Raw genomic sequence first — 21,151 nt, 5'->3', positions numbered from 1 at the left:
ATCGTTTTAGGCAGACCAAATTGTAGAAAGAAAGAAATCTATTACAGAGAATAGGATTTCCAGAATTTTCTAGTAGAACATGAAATGGGTATAAAACAACCCAGGAAATATGAAATAATTTGAAAGGAACACCATAGTCTCTGCCTTCTTTAGCTAGAGTATGCCTGTCATACTAGTTCTCTGGAGGCTAAAGCATGAGTATCATAACTTTCAGGACAGTCTGGGCTGTAAAAAAGACTCTGCTGGACTAATGAGATGGCTTAACCAGCAAAGGCACTTGCTATCAAGCCTGGCAACCATTGTTTGAGTCGCCAGGACCCACAGACTGGTAGGAGAGAACCAACTCCTACAAGTTGTCCTTTGATTGCCATACCCACACCCACATGTGCGCACGTGCACGCACACACACACACACACACACACACACACACACACACACACACACTAAACAAATAGTGTTTTAAATTTTTCCAAAAAGAGAACACCATCCATATTTTGGATACTAAGAATTAGAATATGCTGTTATCAAGTATATTGGCAGGGCACAGAAGCACTTATACTTTGGTCAAAGAGAAAAAGTAAGGCATAAGATTGTGAGGAGACATGGCCAGATTTAAATTCTAGATTCTAATTTCTAAGTGGCAAAATTCAAAACATCATTCTTCTCCCTTCAAAATCACACAAATGTGCTAGGACAAAAGACAAAGAATATAGTCCTCGTGTCAAAGAAAGCAGGAAATGTATGTAACCCCAAGCCCCCAAATATGTTGAAGGGCCAGAGAAACGCACATAATAAGAATGCCCATGGCTGTACATCTCAAACAGAAATGACAGAGTTCTCAGAGAAGCAAAGCCAACAATGTCCACAGGCACATCTTAGGCCTTCAGTATCCTTAAAGAAGCCCAGCAGGGGCTCAGTGAAGACTCTCCCAAATAACATCAAAAATAGAGACCAAAAGGTAGAGATTGCATCTTTTTTTTAAAGGTCTTTCTTTTTTCTTTTCTTTTTCTTTTGTTTGTTTGTTTTTCAAGACAGGATTTCTCTGTATAGCCCTGGCTGTCCTAAAACTCACTCTGTAGACCAGGCTGGCCTCAAACTCAGAAATCCACCTGCTTCTGCCTCCCAAGTGCTGGTGTTAAAGGCATGCACCACCACTGACCAGTTGAGATTGCATCTTTAATGTTAAACAAGATCAAATCGGGGTGTGGGGGGGTGAAGATTGCTTCAAAGCAGTAGTAAAAAGTGAAGACTACAGAAAACAGGGCAGTATTGACATAAGAATGACAAAGTGTCAATCTACTAACCATAATGTTGAAGAAGTTATCTTAATGCTATGTGCCAACACATATAAAATACCTTTATCACTGATGGAGATCCCAATATGGAAGGGTAATAATTTCTATCATATGTTAAGATTGCTACTTGAAAGAAATCTGCCTGGTGTTTGAAGACCAGTAATCATTTTATGTGTCAAATTCTACCTTGCACCGAGCTGTGTCTTCTGTATAGGCCATGCTTTGTAGATAATGGTTTAAAAGAAATTAAACCCAATGGGCTCCGTTTCAAAAGTAGAGGTGTCTCCTGGGACAGTCCTGTGAAATGAGCTCTGAAAGCTAGCTTTGCCCCAGTGCCCAGCCCTGGTTCTGGTAGATTGTTTCCAGAAGTATCAGTTGAACTTTGCCGAGGGGGTGGGTGGGTGGGGAATGCTGATGGCTCCCTGTGATCCTTGGTATCAGCCACATTTGCGGTTTTCCTCTTGAGTGTTTGTCTTCAGAATAGTATTTTTCCTAGGTCAAATACAAAACCAGCTGCTGTCTGGCCGCTCTGACCCCATCACAGATGGGTGGGGCTTGCTGCTCAGTGACCGAGATAAAGTCTTAGAGATAAGCTCCTGGGGAGAACAGTGACTTTCAGTTGTAGTTGAGTTTTTCACAGAAGCCTGTGCTGTGGGGCAGTATTATAAAAAGGAGGCACATTACACATTCTATCTCTATGTATGAGTGTCCATGTAGTATATATATATATATATATATATATATATATATATATATATGCCCATGCATATTCGTATGGAAGACAGAGGTAGGTGTCAGGTATCTTCCTCTACCATTCTACAGTTTTGAGCTAGGGATTCTCTCCAGGCAGTGGTGGTGAATGACTTTAATCCCAGTACTCATGAGGCAGAGGCAGGTGGATCTCTGAGGTTGAGGCTAGCCAGGTCTACAAAGTGAGTTCCATGACAGCCAGGGCTACAGAGAGAAACTCTATCTTGGGGAAAAACAAACAAACAAACAAACAAACAAATGTACAAAAAAATAGAGAATCTCCCTGACCCTGAAGAAAGCTATTTCAGTATAACTGAAAGATCAGTAAGCCTCCAGGATTCTCCTGCCTGCTGTCCATGCTGATACTCACTCAGCAGTACCCACTGTGGATGCTTTTTGCAGGGATGCTATGGTCAGACCCAGGTCCTCACGCCTCCTTAGCAAGCATGTGCACACTCAGCTTTTCTCCTGCCTCCATTTCCATCCCACAGAAACCTCAGGTTTCTTATGGTTTGAACAAGGCCTGTATTGTTTGTTTATCTAATGAACTGCTCGTTGGGAAAGAAGAAGTACACTTCAGGTCCCATATTACACGAGTTAAGGTTAAACAACCTCACATAGGAGTACTCTTATTGCTAAGACACTCAGGGTAGGGCATGCTTTATTAAGCATGCTTTATTAAGCAGAGACCTCTCATTGTTAAAAGTGAGATGATTCCCTTAGAAGCTATACACACTGCCAAAGGGAATTATGACTGAGAACATGTTTTTGGTGAATAGATGCCAAATGCCCTTCTCACCTGATGATTACTGTTCTAATATTTGCCCATTAGCTACTTTCAGCTCAGGAAATAGATTAGACCCTTAATAGCCTATGCAATCAGGAAATGAGCAACATATTTATAGATTCCACTAGTGAATTTGAAATAAAACTTCCTGCCTTTTAAAAATGAAGGCTCCTGCCTAGAGAGATGGCTCACTGCTTAAACACACTTGCTGTTCTTTCAGGAGACCCCAATTCAGTTCCCAGCACCCATATGAGGCAACTTACAGCCATCCTATATAGAGTAACTGTAGGAACAACATTAAGAGTAACTGTCCTATAGACAGGCCAAAAGCAAGCCATGCTTTTAGCTTTCGTTGGGGCCTTAAGGATCACCAAGGCTGGTTTCCATCTGAAGTTGACCACTGTGAAGCTCTGTGGTTTGGGAACTGTGATATTAAAGCAGCTGTTAGAGGACCCAGAAGGCTCGCCCAACCCTTATACCACCTGGGTCCAAATCTCATCTGTCATTTCTTAGATTCCTGAATTCTGCCTCTTCGGCCTTGCTTTCTGTACCTGCTAAAGACAAAAACTCTTGGGAAAGAAAATTTAAATGACATAATGTTTTTAAAAGAAAGGTTCAAGTCAAAGTGCTTTGAAAACACATGATTCTGAAGGTTGTATTTTTTAAAGGTGTTGGATTTTCTCTCTCCCTCTCCCTCTCCCCCTCCCCCTCCCCCTCCCCCTCCCCCTCCCCCTCCCCCTCCCCGTCCCTCTCCCTCTCTCTGTGTGCGCGTGCATGTGTGTGTAGACAAAATGCACATATTTTCATTATATGTATAAAATGTATACTATTGCTATAGCCCATTGATAAAAATTATAATAGGTTGTAAAACTACGGGCCATTAAAATCTTGAACCTGCATGTATATCATTATGTATTGCTTGTTGACTCTTTTACTCTTAACCCAGACAATCGGACCTTCACAACAGAATTGGGTTTTGTCAGAGGCATTATTATTACTGTTATTACTATAAAAAAGAAAAGCACCCAACCACCCACTATCTGATAACAAGTGCCCCATCCAAGGAGTTCAGTTTGAATAATTTGAATATGGCTGCTGACTTCGTTCTGTATGAGCAGTAGCCCAGCAAGTGTCTAGTGCCAAGTTTGATTCCCAGCACCATACACACAGTTTGAATAATTCTTTCATAAATAGTAATTCTTAGCAGTGTGATTTAAAATGCTGTAAAAGAAGTTTAAGTAGATTTGGCTTTTCTCCCATGCTGCTGTCTTAAAATAAAGTAAAACGGTCACATGGCATATTGATTACAGAATACAAGGCCAATTACATCCCAGAAACAAAACACTTCTTTCTCTCCCATTATGATATTCTTCACTAATATAAGATGTCTCCCTGTAATTTTTTGTAAAAGCTGGCTTCATCTAGTTTCTCCATTAAGTTCTATTCAGAGTAGACTTTAAAAGTATTTTAGGAAAACTGGCCCTGATTGTCCTTTCCTGCAACCCCAACCTGGGCAACTTAGTTATACCATGTCTTAAAATAAAACAACAACAACAACAACAAAAACAGTTTGAGGATGAAGCTCAATACTTGCCTATTATAGCGACCTGGGCTCAGTCTCCATTGTTTAGGTAGGATTTGGGGGAACACAAGGAGGAATTCATTTAGTGAATAAAGGGATTGGGAATTGTTACCTGGTTCCATATACATATGGTTCAGAATACAATAATAAAAAGTGAAATAACTAGGCATGGTGGCACATGCCTGCAATTATAGTATCTGGAAGCTGAGGCAGGAGGATTGTAAGCTGAAGGCCAGACAACCTGGCATACAGAAATTTATGGCAATTTTATGAGGGTGGGTCCATAGCAAGATGCCATCTCAAATTAAAAAAAAAAAAAAAAAAGGAAAGGAAGTCTGGGGAGGTAGCTCATTGGGTCATATAAGCATGAGGGCCTGAGTTCAGATCCTCTGGATTTACTACATAAAGCCACACCACAGCACTGTAATACCAGTGTGTCTGTGGACACATGGAAGGTAAAGAGAGGAGAATCTTGGAGCTACACTCACAGGCCTTGAGCACACCGCACTGATCAATAGATCTCATTGAGGGGAAAGTAAAGACTGGCACCCAGGGTTGTTTTTGTTCTTCACATGTGCTGTGGTTGTACCTCTACTCACACACAAGCACACACATGAACATACATATGTGTACATGATAAAACTATCTACTCTCTAACAATTTCAGTAGACAACATGGTTCCAGTGATAATCACCATACTATACTTTTCATCCTCAAAATCTAACCATTCAGACACATGCCTGCTATCTTAGTGCTTGGGATGTGGGAACAGACTGTGTTATAACTGAGAGTTTGTGCCCTTTGACCAATATCTTCCCAGTGCTCTCTACTCTCAAAGTCTGGCAACCAGCCTTCTGTGAGATTGATATTCTTACATTATACATATAATTGATATCAGACAGTATCTGTTCATTGTGGTAGCTTATTTCATCTAGCATAATGTCCTCCAGGGGCATCTAGCTTCTTTCAAATGGCAGAGTTTTTCTTTTAATGAATTAATAGCCAACTACATGTTTAAGCATATCAATATGCTATATATACATACATACATATGTGCATGCTTGTATACACATACACAACTCTATGTATAAGCATATATATATACATATATATATACATATATATATATATATATGTATGAATCACACACACACGTGCATTCTTGTATACCACATATCCTGCATGTAGCCACCCATTGACTGGCACTTAAGTTGATTCTTGGTTATTGTGAATAATGCTTCAATGAACATGGAAGTGTGACTATCCTTTCAAGATACTGAGCTCACAGGGCATGGTGGGACGTGCCTTTAATCCCAGTACTGAGGAGGCAGATATCTGTGAGTTCAAGTCCAGCCTAGTCTACATAGTAAGTTCTAGGCTAGTCAATGCTAAATAGTGACACCCTGTTTCAAAAAAGAAAAGAAAGAGAGAAAGAAGAGAAGAGAAAAAGGAAAAGAAAGAAGAAAGAAAAAGAAAAGAAAAGAAAAGAAAAAAGAAAAGGAAAAGAAAAACACTTTTCTTAAAACACTTTAAAACAGCAACAAAAGCTGGGCAGTGGTGGTGCACACCTTTGATCCCAGCACTTGGGAGACAGAGCCAGGAGGATTTCTGAGTTTTAGGTCAGCCTGGTCTACAGAGTGATTTCCAGGACAGCCAGGGGTGGATGGCCAGAGAAGCCCTGTCTTTAAAAAACAAAAACAAGAACAACAAAAAAAGAAAAAAAAAAGAAAAAACCCAGCAACAAAACCCCCACCAGATATAAATGCTGGCTCCCTCAGTGATGCGATTGTAGACCAAAGAATGTTTCTCTTAATAACTTTTTTGAGGAACCTTGATGATTGTGCAGATTTACATCCTAACAATGTAAGGTTCTATTTTTTCCACACCCACACCAACACTTCTTTTTGTTGTTGTTGTTTAATGAAACTCCCTATGTAGCTTTGACTGGCCTGGAACTTATAGAACTTCTGTCTCTGTCTCTGAATATTGGGAGATGCCATGGGCATTTTTTGCCTTTTGACAGTAGCTGTCCTAAAAACAGTAGTTGTTGGTTTAGACTTCCGTTTCTCTGGTGATTCACTGTTGTTTGGGAAAGTTCCCTGCCATTTCTCCAGTTGAATCACTCCATTTGGGTGCTTGTTTGCTATTGAATTATGTACATTTCTGATATATTTTGATTAATAACCTATCATTAGACACATGACTTAAAAATATTTGTTCCATTCTCTTATTTCTTGTTTATGATGCTACGAGAGTCTACATTTACTCTTGTGCATGCATGCCCAGTTGTTCCTGGATGTATTAGAATAGACTGCCCTCTCCCATTGTGTATGCTTTGTGCTTTTATCAAAGACTAAAACTACAGTAGTTTCTGTGATGCATTATGGTTCTATAGCTGCATCGTCATTGACAATAATACTATTAATTAATTAATTAATTAAATTTTACATGTTAGGGGTTTGCATCGTTATTGACAATAATACTTTTAATGAATGAATGAATGAATGAATGTATGAATGAATTCATTTTACACAATGGGGGGTTGCCTGTATGTATTTCTGTATACCACATGCATGTTTGGTTCCCAAAGAGGCCAGAAGAGAATGTCACGTATCCTGTGATTGGAGGTATAGACAGTTGTGAGTCACCATGTGGGTACTAGGGATCAAACCTGAGTGCCCTGAAAGAGCTGCCAGGGTACTTAACTGTTGAGCCATCTCTACAGCCCCAATTTTTTGTTTGTTTGTTTTGTTATGTTTGTTTTTTGTTTTTCGAGACAGGGTTTCTCTATATAGCCCTGGCTGCCCTAGAACTCACTTTGTAGACCAGGCTAGCCTCGAACTCAGAACTCCGCCTGCCTCTGCCTCCTGAGTGCTGGGATTAAAGGCGTGCACCACCACGCCCGGCTCCCAATATTTTTAAGTACAAATGTAGGGTGTAGCATACATTGAAACTGATAAGTTTGAGGAGAGTACTCTTAGAGAAGGGTATCCATGGAGATCATGGTCAGTAGTAGTAATTAGAGTATCTTAGTCTGAGTTAGTGTGAGGTATTCAACCTATTCAGGCTTTTGAGAATACAAGTGTTATCACCATTTCAATAAAAAGTACAGCCTCGATTTGCTGAGGAACCATCTAATTTGCTACCAACAGGAAGCCTTATATATAGACACTGTAGCTAAAGCCACTGGACGTACAGCCTCATTTCTAAGTTAATGCCTGCTCCTTTCTGCCAGTCCTCACTTTCTCATTCAGTTTGTCTTTTGGGGAAGCCTGATAACACCTGGTAATTCGATGCACTTTATCCATCTAGAAGGGAATGTTGGTTCCCAACATTTTAATTTAGCCTAGGCTGGCCTTGAACTCGCTCACTTCAATATGTATCCAAGGTTGGTTGGCTCTCTTACTTTACCTCCCAAGTACTGGGATTATGACATGTGCAGTGACATCCAATGCTGGAACATATACAGATGATATAGTGGGTGAGATGAGAAAAGTACAGTTACATTTTTCAAGGTTAGTAGGTAACATGTCTATTTACCTTTTAACCAATAAATTTCTGTCCATGTCTTTTAAACATAAATATCCCCTAAAAGATGATTTTTGCTTGAAACTCTTAGGTAAATATGCATTTTCCTTTTCATTCTTTTTGCAGGGTTGGGTATCAAACCCAAGACTTCATGCATACTAGGGAAACATTCTATCACTGAGCCAAACTCCTAGCTCATGAATTGCATTTCTATCAGATTAACATTTTAGAAATATGTCTTTAAACTTTTAAACGTAACTCTTACTATCCTACATTGTTCTTTTATGCGGGATGACATAAATGAGATATGTACACAGTTTTATAGTTTTAAAGACTGCAGTTTATAAATGAGCCCTATATTAGCTAATTGTAGATAAATCTATTAATGGGAGCTACCAATAGTTTAATATTGTTTTAAAAAGCACACACTTCTTTGTGTTAGGATAATGACTTGCTGAAGACATTCCATCAAAAGGAAAACCCCGCCTCTGGTATGTATTGAGGGAAATTAACTACCATGGAAAATGCTACCCCAGGAGCTTTTCCTATTAAAGAAAATAAGCTACAAATACCTGAGTCAGCTTTGTAAAATACAATTGTGAAGCAGCCATTTTGTGAAGAGCTTCATTACAAGTCAAAAATTCTCTTTGCAAACACACAGGTCTCCTTTGTGGAGACCCCCTTAGTACTAGGGCTAGAGATTGCCTGTGATGTGTTTAATGTGTCTACACCAGCCATTTTTAACTTCACAGGACGCAAAGGGAGCAGCGAGCAAACTTGATGAGATTTTGTTTTTACTGCAGGAAACTTGAATAGTATCACAATGGGGAAAACGTACATAAGATTAGGTGATGCTCTGTAGGAAATAGTGGGAGGAGCTGACCCTCAGACAGGTAAACACATCCTGGCTCCTCAAAGCAGTACCAGCCCCGCCTCCTCCTAAGGTCTGAACACTAAGATACTTCTGCTGAATCAAATGCCCGCCCCCCTCCGCTCCCCCTCAAAAAAGTGACAAGAAGCAGCAATTACTTTAATTTAGTCACTGATCCCTCTCCTAATACCTTGATATATATATGTCTTCTGACCTCAAGCAGCTTAGCATTTGAAAGCAAAACTCCAGAATCCTATTTCCAAGAACTAGTGTTCCCTTTGTCAGCGCACTGTCACTGGCAGGCTACACTGGTAGGGAAGAAGGAAAGCAAGGCTGGAGGTGTGGCTTGGCTTGATTTTGATAAAAATAATATCCCTATAAATTAACTACTAATAAAAGGCAGAAATCAGAAGAAATTAAAAACAAAACAATTTCCTCCTGGTTTTGATGATTAATGCTTAATAAATATATAAATTTCAAATAAGGAATTCTTCCAGGATTTTATCAATGGTACAGATCTATTGGGTTTTTTTGTTTGTTTGTTTGTTTGGTTGGTTGGTTGGTTAGTTTTTCAAGACAGGGTTTCTCTGTAGTCCTGGCTGTCCTGGAACTCACTTTGTAGACCAGGCTGGCCTCGAACTCAAAAACCGGACTGCCTCTGCCTCCGGAGTGCTGGGATTAAAGGCGTGGGCCACCACGCCCGGCTCTATTGGTTATTTTTTTTTTTTAAAGATTTTATTTATTTATTATATGTAAGTACACTGTAGCTATCTTCAGACACTCCAGAAGAGGGCGCCAGGTCTCGTTGCGGATGGTTGTGAGCCACCATGTGGTTGCTGGGATTTGAACTCTGGACCTTTGGAAGAGCAGTCGGGTGCTCTTACCCACTGAGCCATCTCACCAGTCCCTCTATTGGTTATTTTGATGAGACTCTTTCTCATTAAAGAAAGAAAGAAAGGAAGGAAGGAAGGAAGGAAGGAAGGAAGAAAGAAAGAAAGAAAGAAAGAAAGAAAGAAAGAAAGAAAGAAAGAAAGAAAGAAAGAAAGAAAGAAGAAAGAGAAAAAGAAAAGAAAAAAATGTTTTAACTTTAACTTAAACAGGGGACTAGAGAGATGGCTCAGCAGTTAACAGCACTGACTGCTGTTCCCGAAGTCCTAAATTCAATTCCCAGTAACCACATGGTGGCTCACAACCATCTGTAAATGGGATCCAAAGCCCTCTTCTGGTATGTCTCAAGACAGCTTCAGTGTACTCATATACATAAAATAAATAAATCTTTAACAAAACAAAACAAAATTAACTTAAACCTAAGTTGTCCTTCAGTGGGTAAAGTGTTCTTGGCTTTGCACAGCTGTTAGGACTGTAGTTTAAAGCCTGCAGTTGGGAGAGGCTTCAGCAGTTGAGAGCACAGGCTGCTCTTGCAGAGATGGGGTTCAGTTCCCAGCACCTACATGGATGCTCACAACTGTCTCTAACTTCCATTCCAGGGGAATCTAATGCCCTCTGCAGGTACCACAAGGCACACATGTGGTGCACTACGTTTATGTTGGCAAACTATTCATACACATAAAATTTAAAAAATCTGAACTGGAGATGGCTCAGAAGTTATCTTAGCACCCATAAGAGTGCACACAACCATCTGTAACTCCTGTCAGTGAGGAACTAGTGCCCCCTTCTGGCTTGTTTAGGTACTCGCATACGTGCAGTACACATGAACTCAGGTAGGCACAACACAAACATATAAATAATACTTTAAAATAAATCTTTAAAATCTTTTAAATTTTTCTTAGTCCATTAGGCAGTTGACTGACTAAACCACAGAGCTGTCTTTTAACTTCCATCCACCTCACTCCTACTTCTTTCTGCTGTAGCACAGACTGTTGACTTGTATTGTTCATCAGTAACTGGAGGGGAAATGCATGGCTTGCCTGCAATCTTCTTTCTCTTTATTCTTGGCAATGCCATATAAATAATATTGGACACTTGTGTTTTCAGTTAACATTTTAAGTATATAATGATATAGTAAAATCAAAATAATATTGACTATTGAAAAGTGAATTGAGGGGATGGAGAGATGGTTCATCAGTTAAATGCACTTGTTGTTCTTTCAGCGGACCCAGGTTCAGTTACCAGCATCCAGATGGTGGTTTATGACCATCGGTAGCTCCAGTTCCAGGGGATTCAGTGCTATCTTCTGACCTCTTCTGGTACCAAGCACACATGTAATGCATGTGCAGATATGCAGACAAAGTACTTGAACATCAAATAAAAGGAACGTATCTTTGATAAATTCTAAGTAAAGTGAAAAAAAAAAAGTAGGGGATGGAGAAATGACTCTGTCGTTAAGAGCACTGGCCGTTCTTCCAGCTCATCTGGGTTTGATTCCCAGTACCAACATGGCAACTCACAACTCTGTAATTCCAGTTTCAGGGAATCTGCCACCCTCTTTGTGTCTCTTAGGCACTAGGCATGCATGTGATATATAGATATACATGCAGGCAACACACCACATACACAAACCACACTCAAAAACTGTCTGTTTTTTTAAGGAGCAATTTAATAGTAATAACAACAATAAAAAAGACAAACAACTTGGCATGGTGATGTGTGCCTGTAATGCCAGCACTGTGGAGGCAGTGGAGGAAGCCTGCGGATGATCTGTTAGAGCAAGTTCCAGGCCAAGGCTACATAGTGAGACCCTGTCTCACAAACCAAAACAAAACAAAACAAACCAACAAACAAACAAAATCCAAATCCAAATTGAATGAACCTTGCTTCTGTCTTGCACTTGTGATGAACCTGACAGAGGTAGAAAAAACCCTGAGCATTTCTAGTCACACTTGAAACTGCTTGAACTCTTAGGCCAGGTAGCCTCTTACAATGAGGGTAATGAAAGCAGCCTGGGGTATTGTGTGACTGTGAGCAGGAGTCATGTCACTGGAGATCCCCAGGCCCACAGTTAACCATGTTTTATTTCTCCCTCTCATTCAGGCACCCCTAACCCAAACTCCTTGTCGCCTTTGAAAAGGAGTGAGTGAGTTTTGTTGTTCAGTGCCAAGCTTCAGGATAAGCTCTGACTCTAAACTATCTCCCAAGATGTTTTTTCTGACTGAGGTACAAATGAGCAGTGGAAGGCCATATTACAATACAATAATGAAGAATGATTTATTTCCACATGAGAGCCCATAGTAATGGTGTTTTGCTGATCAGGTTATAACAGATGAATATCATTATTCAGCAGATGCTCTCTTTGTTCCCTATTCTTGTCACAATTGCTCAATTTAATAAAAAGTAATTGATTAAATTGTTAGTCTTGTAGTCAGGAAACTAGAGAGGATAAGGAACAAGAGACTGATTCCCTCTGCAGAGTTCCCTTCCACCACCTCTTACCTGTCTCAGTCATTGCTAACAGGGTTCATCTGTGTCGGTTGTTAGAACGCTCTCAAATGCAGCAGAGGCTACAAAGAGTACATTTCTAAAGGAGAACTGGGATAGACTTGATATACAATACCCTTTGTCTTCTTGGATGTTTTTCTTTGCTTAAATTTAAAAATTAATATCTAAAGATTACATTTATTGTATTAATAGGTATCATGTGTTTTGATACACATATACATTGTATGATGTTTTTGTTTTAAGATGGTCCTACTATGGCTGGTCCTTCTTTGGTTCCAGATGCAGCTGGCCTGGAACTCACTATGCTGACTACATAGTGAATAGGTCTTGAACTCATGGAGGTCCACCTTCCTCTGCATCCTGAGTGCTAGGATTAAAGATGTGTTCCACTAAGGCCAGCTACATTGCATAATTTTTAGGTCAGTTGAAATACATGATCTCCTTAAATATTTATCTTTTTTTTTAATTTACTCTATTTTTAAATTGTATTTACTCTGTTTTTTATTTGCCTGTCTGTATTCGCAAACCACCTTCATTCTGTATCACAGAGGCCAAGAAAGGGCTTTGGATTCCCAGGAACTAGAGTTACAGATAGTTGTGAATCTCTATGAGGATGCTAGAAATTGAACCCAGGTTCTCCAGAGGAGCAGCCAGTGGTAACTGATGAGCCATCTCTCCAGTTGCCATTATTGCTTCTTTATGCTGATAATATATGAAATCTTTATTCTAGCTTTTTGAAATATGTAGTCCATAGTATCTGTTGTCACTGTATTGTGTAGATGCACCCAGGACCTCTGAGCCTCCTTTACTGTAATTAGTGCCCATTGAGCAGCTTTTCCCAGCCCCTCTCCACTCACTGCTTCAGGCCCTAGGAACCAACACTCTACTCTCAGCTTCTGTTAGATCAGATTTTATAGATTCCATATGGTACTCTGTCTTCCTGAGCCTGGCTTATTTATTTAGCCTAGTGATATCCTGTCCCTGCTTTATGCTCACAAATAACAGATTATTTCTTTTTATGGCTGGTTAATATCCCATTGTGCCTGGGTTCCACATTTTCTGTAATCACTCATCAGTTGATGGACATTTAAGTTGATTCCATTCTTGGCACTTGTGAATAGTGTTGCTGTAAGCATCCCAGTTTGCTCTTTTTGCTCAAAATTACTTCTGCTATTCAGGGTGTGAATAGCACACATAAATCTAGGAAAACAAAAATCAGAAACAAAAGCCTGTCAGTGGTGGCTTTAATCTCAACATTCATGAGGCAGACACAGGTGAATCTCTGAGTTCGAGGCCAGCGTGGTCTACAGATCAATTTCAGGATGAATAGGACTACAAAAAGAAACACAAACACAGAACAAAATAAATCTAGAATTGTTTTTATCTAGTGCTTTATAGAATGCCATTTATATCTTCATAGAGATTATGAAATTAAATGTGCAGAACTGAGTAGTATGAACATTTAACAATATTCATCCTTCTAACCTAAGAGAGCTATATGTCTTCAATTTTTTGTCAGTGTTTCAGAGTTTTCATTATAGAGCTCTTTTACTTCTTTGATTAACTTTATTCCTGGGTATTTTACTTTATTGTATATTGTTTTTTTTTAAAGATTTATTTATTTATTATATGTAAGTACACTGTAGCTGTCTTCAGACACTCCAGAAGAGGGAGTCAGATCTTGTTACAGATGGTTGTGAGCCACCATGTGGTTGCTGGGATTTGAACTCTGGACCTTCGGAAGAGCAGTCGGGTGCTCTTAACCACTGAGCCATCTCACCAGCCCTATTGTATATTGTTAACTTAGCTATGATTTCTGTTTCTGTGATAAATCACAACTACCAAAAGCAACTTGGGGAAAAAAGGGTTTATTTCAACTTACACTGGAGTCACACTCCATTACTGAGGGAAGTCAGGGAAGGGATTCAGGTGGGAACCTGGAAGCAGGAACAGAAGCAGAGGCCATGGAGGAGTGCTGCTTACGTGACTCCCTAATGGCATGCTTAGCCTTTCTTCTCACATAACCCAGTGGCATCTGCCACTTACATTACATGGGCTGGGTCTTCTTACATTAATCATTAACCAGGAAAATGACCAGCAGGCTTTGCACTCAAGCCAATCTTGTGCTGGGCATTCTGTCTTCAGAGGTTCTCTCTTCTCAGATGACTCTAACTTGTATCCAGTTGACAACAACAACAACAACAAAAACTAGCCAGCACACATAATTACCACAAATGAGATCGCTTTAATCTCTATTGAACACAATTCACTACTAATTCTTTATAAGTTGTTTTTGCTTTTGCTTTAAGAAGGAAGATCTCCAGGCTGAGAGAGCCTGGGACCAGTAAGCACCTGAACAAGGCCCTATGTTCCCTAGGCCAACCAATCAGAATCTTGTGGGGAAACATGGCTGCAGTGCCTAACGTAGAGTGCTTGTTTTGGCTACTAGGAAAGCATAGTAAATCACAGAATGCTGTAGAAATTAAGGTAAAGTCACTTGTAAGAATTCAGTTGCAGTCTGCTCAAAGGGCTATCTATGGTCGGTCTGAAATAGTCTCCCTTCAGAATGACAACAAATATCAGTGAATGTGTAAGGCACTTAGCACATTTGTTGCTGATTAGGGCAAGTTTAATTTGGCTAAGTTTGCTCTGGACTTTAGTGTTTTAATTAAGAAGGGAAGCTGGGTCGTTGGTTAGGGACATTCTTTCCTCCTCTGGACTCAGCTTCACCCTTTCTCTGTGGTACGATGCAAATGAGGCAGGAGGTGACCCAGGGAGCCTGTCCCGCAGGTATTTATGTCCTCCTGGGTTTCTTTTCTTACTTAATGCCTTGGGGTTGGTGTTTTATGTTTGCTGAGGTTTTGGATTTGCTCAGCATTTGCTCACAAAGATGGGGAAGATAATGAGCTGAAAGGCTGGAATTCAACACTAGAATAATGGTTTGCTTTCCTTATCTCTGTCCAATTTCAAAGAGAAGGTTTCTCTAACTTTTGTCTCAGCAGTTCTCCTCTCAGTGTCGGGGACTGAAAGGGTTAGCACTCTAGAAAGCTTTCTTGTTTTCCTCTAGGGGCTCTCATTGCTGTTGTTCTGGTCGTGCAGAGCTTGGATTTGAGTATAGAGAGAAATACTGGGCTTTGATGATTAGTGAGAGAGCTCACTGTCTTACCGAGCTTTCTGTATAAACCCTGTGGCATTTCATGGTTTGGGGGATCCCTTAACATGAAGTCCTGAGCACTTAAAACCAAGTATGAGGGTGCACTCGAAGGAGGGGGTGAGGGTCACAAAGCAGAAGCAGCAGTTTTCTCTGGGGCTCACTCAGCCCCATGTATATGCATACTGGACCCTCGGCCCTCTGGGCTGTATTTCTGTTCTCCTCTCCATCTGACCTGATTTTATGGTAGTCATGATGAGCATGTTCAACAGGTAGAGCTGGAGACAGGACAGTCTTTGCAGGCACCCTCATGAAGTGAGAGAATTTTTTTTGGAAGCAGGATCAGTTTCTTAATGCATTTGCTTCCTGGTGGATGACAAAGTTCTGTTTTCACAATAGCACCCTTGCTGTGCTATATATGAGGGAGCTCGGACTAGGAAAAGGACATCATATTTATGCTTTCCCTAAGCTTCATGTTGGCTGTTCCTGTTTCTAACTATGACATCTCAGAGCTGATGTTCTTGGAAGGCTAGGATGTGGTATTCAACTCAAACGGATTTAGTGAGAAACAAATGTGGTTTTCTTTTAAAAGTATAGTTTTAGAAAGATGACTTGGGGGACAACAGCGTCCAGAGCAAGTTACCCCTCAGTTCATCTTCTTAAAACAGCATTTAAAACTATGGCAGGATGCTGCTCCGGATTCAAATCTATGTTTATACACATATGTGCCATGTAGAAACATCTGTGCATACATGAGGGTGAATGATTATGAATGTAGAAAACGAACCATGGGAAGAGGAAGATTTTAAGGGAGAAGGAAGGAAAGAGAAAAAAAACCCAACAAAAAACAGTAATGGGATAGTGTGACATTAAAGCAAGTGGCAGGAAGAAAAGAGACCAGCAGAGCCAGGCAGGGAGGGTGTGCCTGGCAGGGCAGGAGGGGTATGATTAAGAACAAGGCACAGTGGCATTTGTATCACAGGCCAGAATGAAAACCATTGTTTTGTGTGTTAATTTAAAAGGTTTGGTGATTAAATCTTAAAATATGACCACATCTGAAAAACTCTCAAGTTATATTTTAGTTACTCTGATTGTAAGCAGAAAGGCTCTGAACATGGCAGAATTGCTTTTTCTTTGAATCCCTTTTTCTTGGTATAGACTTGATATTGGAAAATCTCCAGTTGTCTATCAAAGTAGACTGAATTTATCGAAACACTTAGCAACTCTGGGGAGTTCTTAATACCTACATGTCATGTTACCCCTTGCACTTTACTCTGACAGAGACTTAAAAGGCTTTCTCTCTTTGAAATCCCCCATTTAGCCCATTTAGTGGATGGAAACTAGACACATTGCTTTTGCTTTTCCTGCATACCGGGGAAACCACTGATCTAGTCTCCCTCTCAATTTACGTGACAAGAGGAAACTAAGTTTAAAGGAGTCGCTCTGCGATAGACAGCTAGCTGGGTCCTGTTTGAACTGGGGACCTGTGTTTACCAGGAGTGCTTTGTTTTCTGCTGCCTGTTGATACACTAAGTGGTGGTGTCCTCAGCGTTTGCATCTTTGGTCCCAGGTAATTCTCTACCCAACGTCAGTGGCATACTGTGAGGTTCAAAACTGCAGGAACTCTTCGGAGATGATCCAGTGGGTTTCAGGCACCCAGTGGACAGTGGGGGAGTCACAAGAAGGGTGTCTGTCTGGTGAAACTGAAAGACGAGTGATAAACGGGACAGTGAACAAAAGCTGCTGAAGTTGGGGAGAATGTTAGCAGACTGCTTCAGAGTCAGTAGAAAATGTCTTGGAGAAGAAAAAAATCGGTACAGCAACAAGTTTTTCCTAAGATCATCAGTTTTCAAAAAGCATGCTTTTTTGTTTATGTAAAGAAAAAGCCTTCATTTCCTAGCAAGATCCAGAATGTATATTTTAGGGCATATTTAAGAATGGCAAAAATACAAAGAAGGGGCTGGAAATCCTAGTCAGTGTTACTCAAGAGAATCTAAGCACTGTGGTGGACAGATGGGCATTTGGATTTAGAAATGAAGTGCCTGTCAGGAGTACTCTAGTCTCTGGGACCATTAGAGAATTCTTGAAGGAAGTAAGGTTTGAGCTTATAGAATTGTTTGTCCACCCTTTGTGTAAAGTTAAAACTATCTTTACAATCTTCAGTTGTCCTAGAAATCGATTTTTGCACAGATTCTCTGATCCCTTAAGCCTTACTAGTTGAATATGCAGCACCTTTAAGGTGCCTGGGTCTGTTGTTCCCCGGTGCTATTTTCCCCCTTGGGCTTTAAGTGTTCCTCACCAAGCAGATTACCTATTGTTTCTCTAAATGTGCTCTCGCTGGGCACAGAGGGGACTGCTCAAGTGAGGTTATAATTCCTGTTTGCCCCTGGGCGGTTGCCAGCACAAAGAAAGGCATGATGGGAAGTAGTTTGGTTACCTTTCACAACAGGTGTCTTTGTTGGTGCTATTCAGATATCAGAGTGGCAGCACTGAGTCACTGCAGAAAGGAAAGAGGGGAAGCAGTTGCTCTGGCTTTCACATCTGGAGAGCCACGCTGCGAGGTAAACCTCCAAGTCTGCTGCCCTGATGAAAATATGACGAGGTCCACGCTATCTTTAAAAATACTACTGAAAAGATAGAAAGGAATTCAGAAGGTATGGACTGCCCGGATAATTCATGATGCCTTGAGTCCTGATTATCTTTTAATTTTTACTTGGCTATTTATCTTTAAGATAAATGTGCTGGGGAATTCTTAATGAAAGTAATTCTCTAAACACAAAGCTGCATTGTGGGGGAAAATGAAGTGAAAATGCTTTACTGGCTCCCGGAAGGGTCAAACACAGCTTGAAGTTGTTTTAATCATGAGAATTTATTTAAGATATTGCATTTTCTGTTTAAGTAAGCCTATTAGACTTGGCCGTTTCCTAGCAGAGGTGTTTGCCCTTCTGTGAGCAGGCACTTTACCACAGAACGCTTACAGGACTGCAGAGCTCCCACGGTCACGGTTAAATGGCGCAAGGTGATACTAGTTAAGTAGACATGCTATGGGATATGAAGAATTTTAGGAAAACCTAGGAAAATAGACCCTAGATTGCATTCTGAGTTTGTTTACCCATTCTCTCACAAGCCAGCGAATATAGATAATATAATCCTGGTATTGGTGATAAAACCTAAAGTACAGTATTTCTTTTTATTTTAACAGATGTCACCAAATTAATGTTTAATACTAACAGAAAATACTTCTCAGTACTATTGTACTGGTAATACTCAGGGCAGGCACGGGAAGAGCAGGTAACATGCTTTTGGAGGAACGTTCCTGCCTTCCATTTTCTTTGCCTACACTGTCGTGCATGGAATAAGCATGGGTGATTTATCTTAGTGGTTGAGAGAACTTTCCTTCTGAAAACATAAAGCCTGCTTACCATCTCCAGCTGCCCTCCAAAAACCACCTGTGGGAACTAAGGGATGGATAGTTTGTGACTATCTGCTAGTTTGAGTAATTAAAAGAAACTTTTAACTTTAAATAAAAAAGGACTAAGAATATTTATCAGCAGGGAGAAAAACAGTTTATAAATGAAACCCTTGTGTTTCTCCAGAATCACATCAGATATTTGTATTTTTAGTGGGACAAAGGAAAATTATTATCAACTGGTATTGATGCCCCAAATGAATTGTTTCATTTTTATATTTTGGTACTTTTTTTTAACAGAATTACTCAGGAGGGAGAAAAATTCTTTTTTTCCCCTTCCGTCTTCAGGAGATAAATTTTAACTGCACCAAGAATTCTATAAATTCTGAGAAATAATAATGGCTTATCATCTTTTTATTTTCTAAGAATAAGGAAAAATAAGCTCTGATTGCTTTAAGAAAAATTGCTCTTCTTCCAAGAAGAATCTTCATGTGAATAATAATGAAGAGATGAACAGTTTGAAACTGTCTGAGTTACCAAGGACATAACATAAATCAACTTTTGTTTTGGGAGGAATTTCATATAGGCTATTTCTAGTAAGGAACCCTTTTTCTTTCTGTTTTCTGAAGTGTAAAGAAGATTCCCAGCCTGACGGTCTCATGTGCTGGGTTGAGATGCAGGTGTTTATGGTGTACACTTCCTGCAGAGATAAGAGGCCTTGTGGTTTCCACTGGGGGTGAATTACTAGGCAAGTCTGTGATAGCAGCTGCCTTTTTTTTTCCTCCTCTCTTTCCCGCTGGATTTTGACACCCAGCCCCTGGCTCTCAAGTGGGTGTGTGCACTGAGCTGCCCTAAGACTTTTTCCCTGGATAGTCTGGTCTGGAGCTGGGGCAGCAGCAGCTGCTGTGAAGAAGCCAACTGGCAAGATGATGGAAGAAATCTCCATTATGGTAGCCTATGACGCCCATGTTTTCAGCCAGCTGCATGATGAAGACTTCCTCACTAGCCTGGTGGCCACCAGCAAGCCCAGGTCCATGGTAGGTGGCGCCTTGCACACTACACTGGCCTTCTCTTTCTGTAACATAATGGGCACCTTCCATAGCAAGAGAGGGGTAGGTTCTTGTGAGGTAAACGGAAGCACTGCTGCTGACTGTATTACAGGCCACAGCGAGGTCTGCAGGCTTTCAGTTGGTTTGTTTAAAAAATACTGTTGTATGTCGGTAATATGCTTTAAATGCTACTGTAGTGAGGTTGAGAAGAGTTTTAGAATGCCAAATACCACTTTGCTTTGTGTCTGTGTGTGACTGTTATAAAACTAGATACAGGTTCATACATTCTGTTCAGGCTCTTTGAAGTAGAGCATTTCTTTCAATGGGCCATGTCACTTTTGTAAATTGAATCAAATTGCTTTGTAAATAAAAAATCAAATAGCTTTCAGGTCTTAAATTATCTCCAGGAAGAACTAGAACAAACTAACTTCTTGGAGACTTTTAGGTGTGATTTAATATTTGTTAAATCATTTTTTTATTTTTCTGCCTTCTTATAGTCTTGGCATGTGTGTTCTGGCATGATAGAAAGCTATGTTGTTAGAATGTTTGTTGTTCCATGTCTGTGAAGCACACTCCCCTAAATCTGCCTGTACTGTTGCCGTGCCCGCTGTGCGTAGCAGGGCTCTTTGCAGCAGCAGAAAGAAAGAAAACTTTATCACGACAGTTCAGGTTTACCAGTGTGAAAACCCACTTCTGCAGTGTTAAGGCACAGGACCACTAAAATCACTATGTGGCAGGGTTGTTGTTGTTGTTGTTGCTGTTGTTTTTGTTTTGTTTTTACAAAGTGGTAAATTACCATGAAAAAGATAAAGGGACAAATTCTGGATTGATTCAAAGAGACATATAGGTTTCACCAACCAGATGTAATGTTTCAACATTGTTTAGCTGCTGCTCGGAGTAAACTATAAAAGTAAAAAGTAAGGTAATGGCGGAGAGGGAGGATTCACCACTGATTCGTTCTTTAATGGTATTAATGGATTTTTAAAAAATTTTGTGCCACAATATGATTATATTAAAATGGTAACTTAGACATACATAATTGAAAAGTTATGAGTTAATCATCTAAAAATACGGGAGGACCCAGTAGAGGGATTGGTGTTGTAGAAGGAAGCTGGAGTTGTTGATAGTAACGTGTAGGTAAGAGTGCACAGAGCTTCATTAGACTCTCCACTTCTATCATGTTTCCTAAATGCACCATAGATAACTAGGTGGATGAAAGCAAAATCAAAACCATAATATGCTTCTAGAGGTGTTTATTGAGAGAATCATCTGGCCAAAGACATGTTTTATTAAAATAAACATAATTTCTATGTTTTTAATCTGCTTTTAGAT

At 40.1% G+C, this 21,151-nt stretch overlaps 1 protein-coding gene across 7 annotated transcripts in view; it reads left to right on the top strand.

Moving 5' to 3' along the window:
- Rabgap1l (RAB GTPase activating protein 1 like) overlaps positions 1–21,151 on the top strand; it is a 587,625-nt gene that overhangs the window by 479,268 nt on the left and 87,206 nt on the right. Inside the window, exons 1-2 of one of the 7 annotated variants that reach the window (XM_085842459.1) lie at positions 16,805–18,015; positions 19,585–19,807. The exons of 3 other annotated variants lie outside the window; for them this stretch is intronic. In XM_085842459.1, coding sequence (XP_085698585.1) covers positions 19,697–19,807 — 111 coding nt within the window. In that variant the 5' untranslated portion in view covers positions 16,805–18,015; positions 19,585–19,696. Of the gene's footprint in view, positions 1–16,804; positions 18,016–19,070; positions 19,808–21,151 lie in introns of those variants that run through there. 3 more of the 7 variants (XM_085842458.1, XM_085842457.1, XM_085842455.1) reach the window with 3 other exon arrangements.

The sequence above is a fragment of the Mus caroli genome, unplaced genomic scaffold (assembly GCF_978045245.1).
Source record: "Mus caroli unplaced genomic scaffold, Mus_caroli_1 scaffold_1, whole genome shotgun sequence".
Taxonomy (NCBI): domain Eukaryota; kingdom Metazoa; phylum Chordata; class Mammalia; order Rodentia; family Muridae; genus Mus; species Mus caroli.
This window is presented reverse-complemented; position numbering and strand designations above follow the sequence as displayed.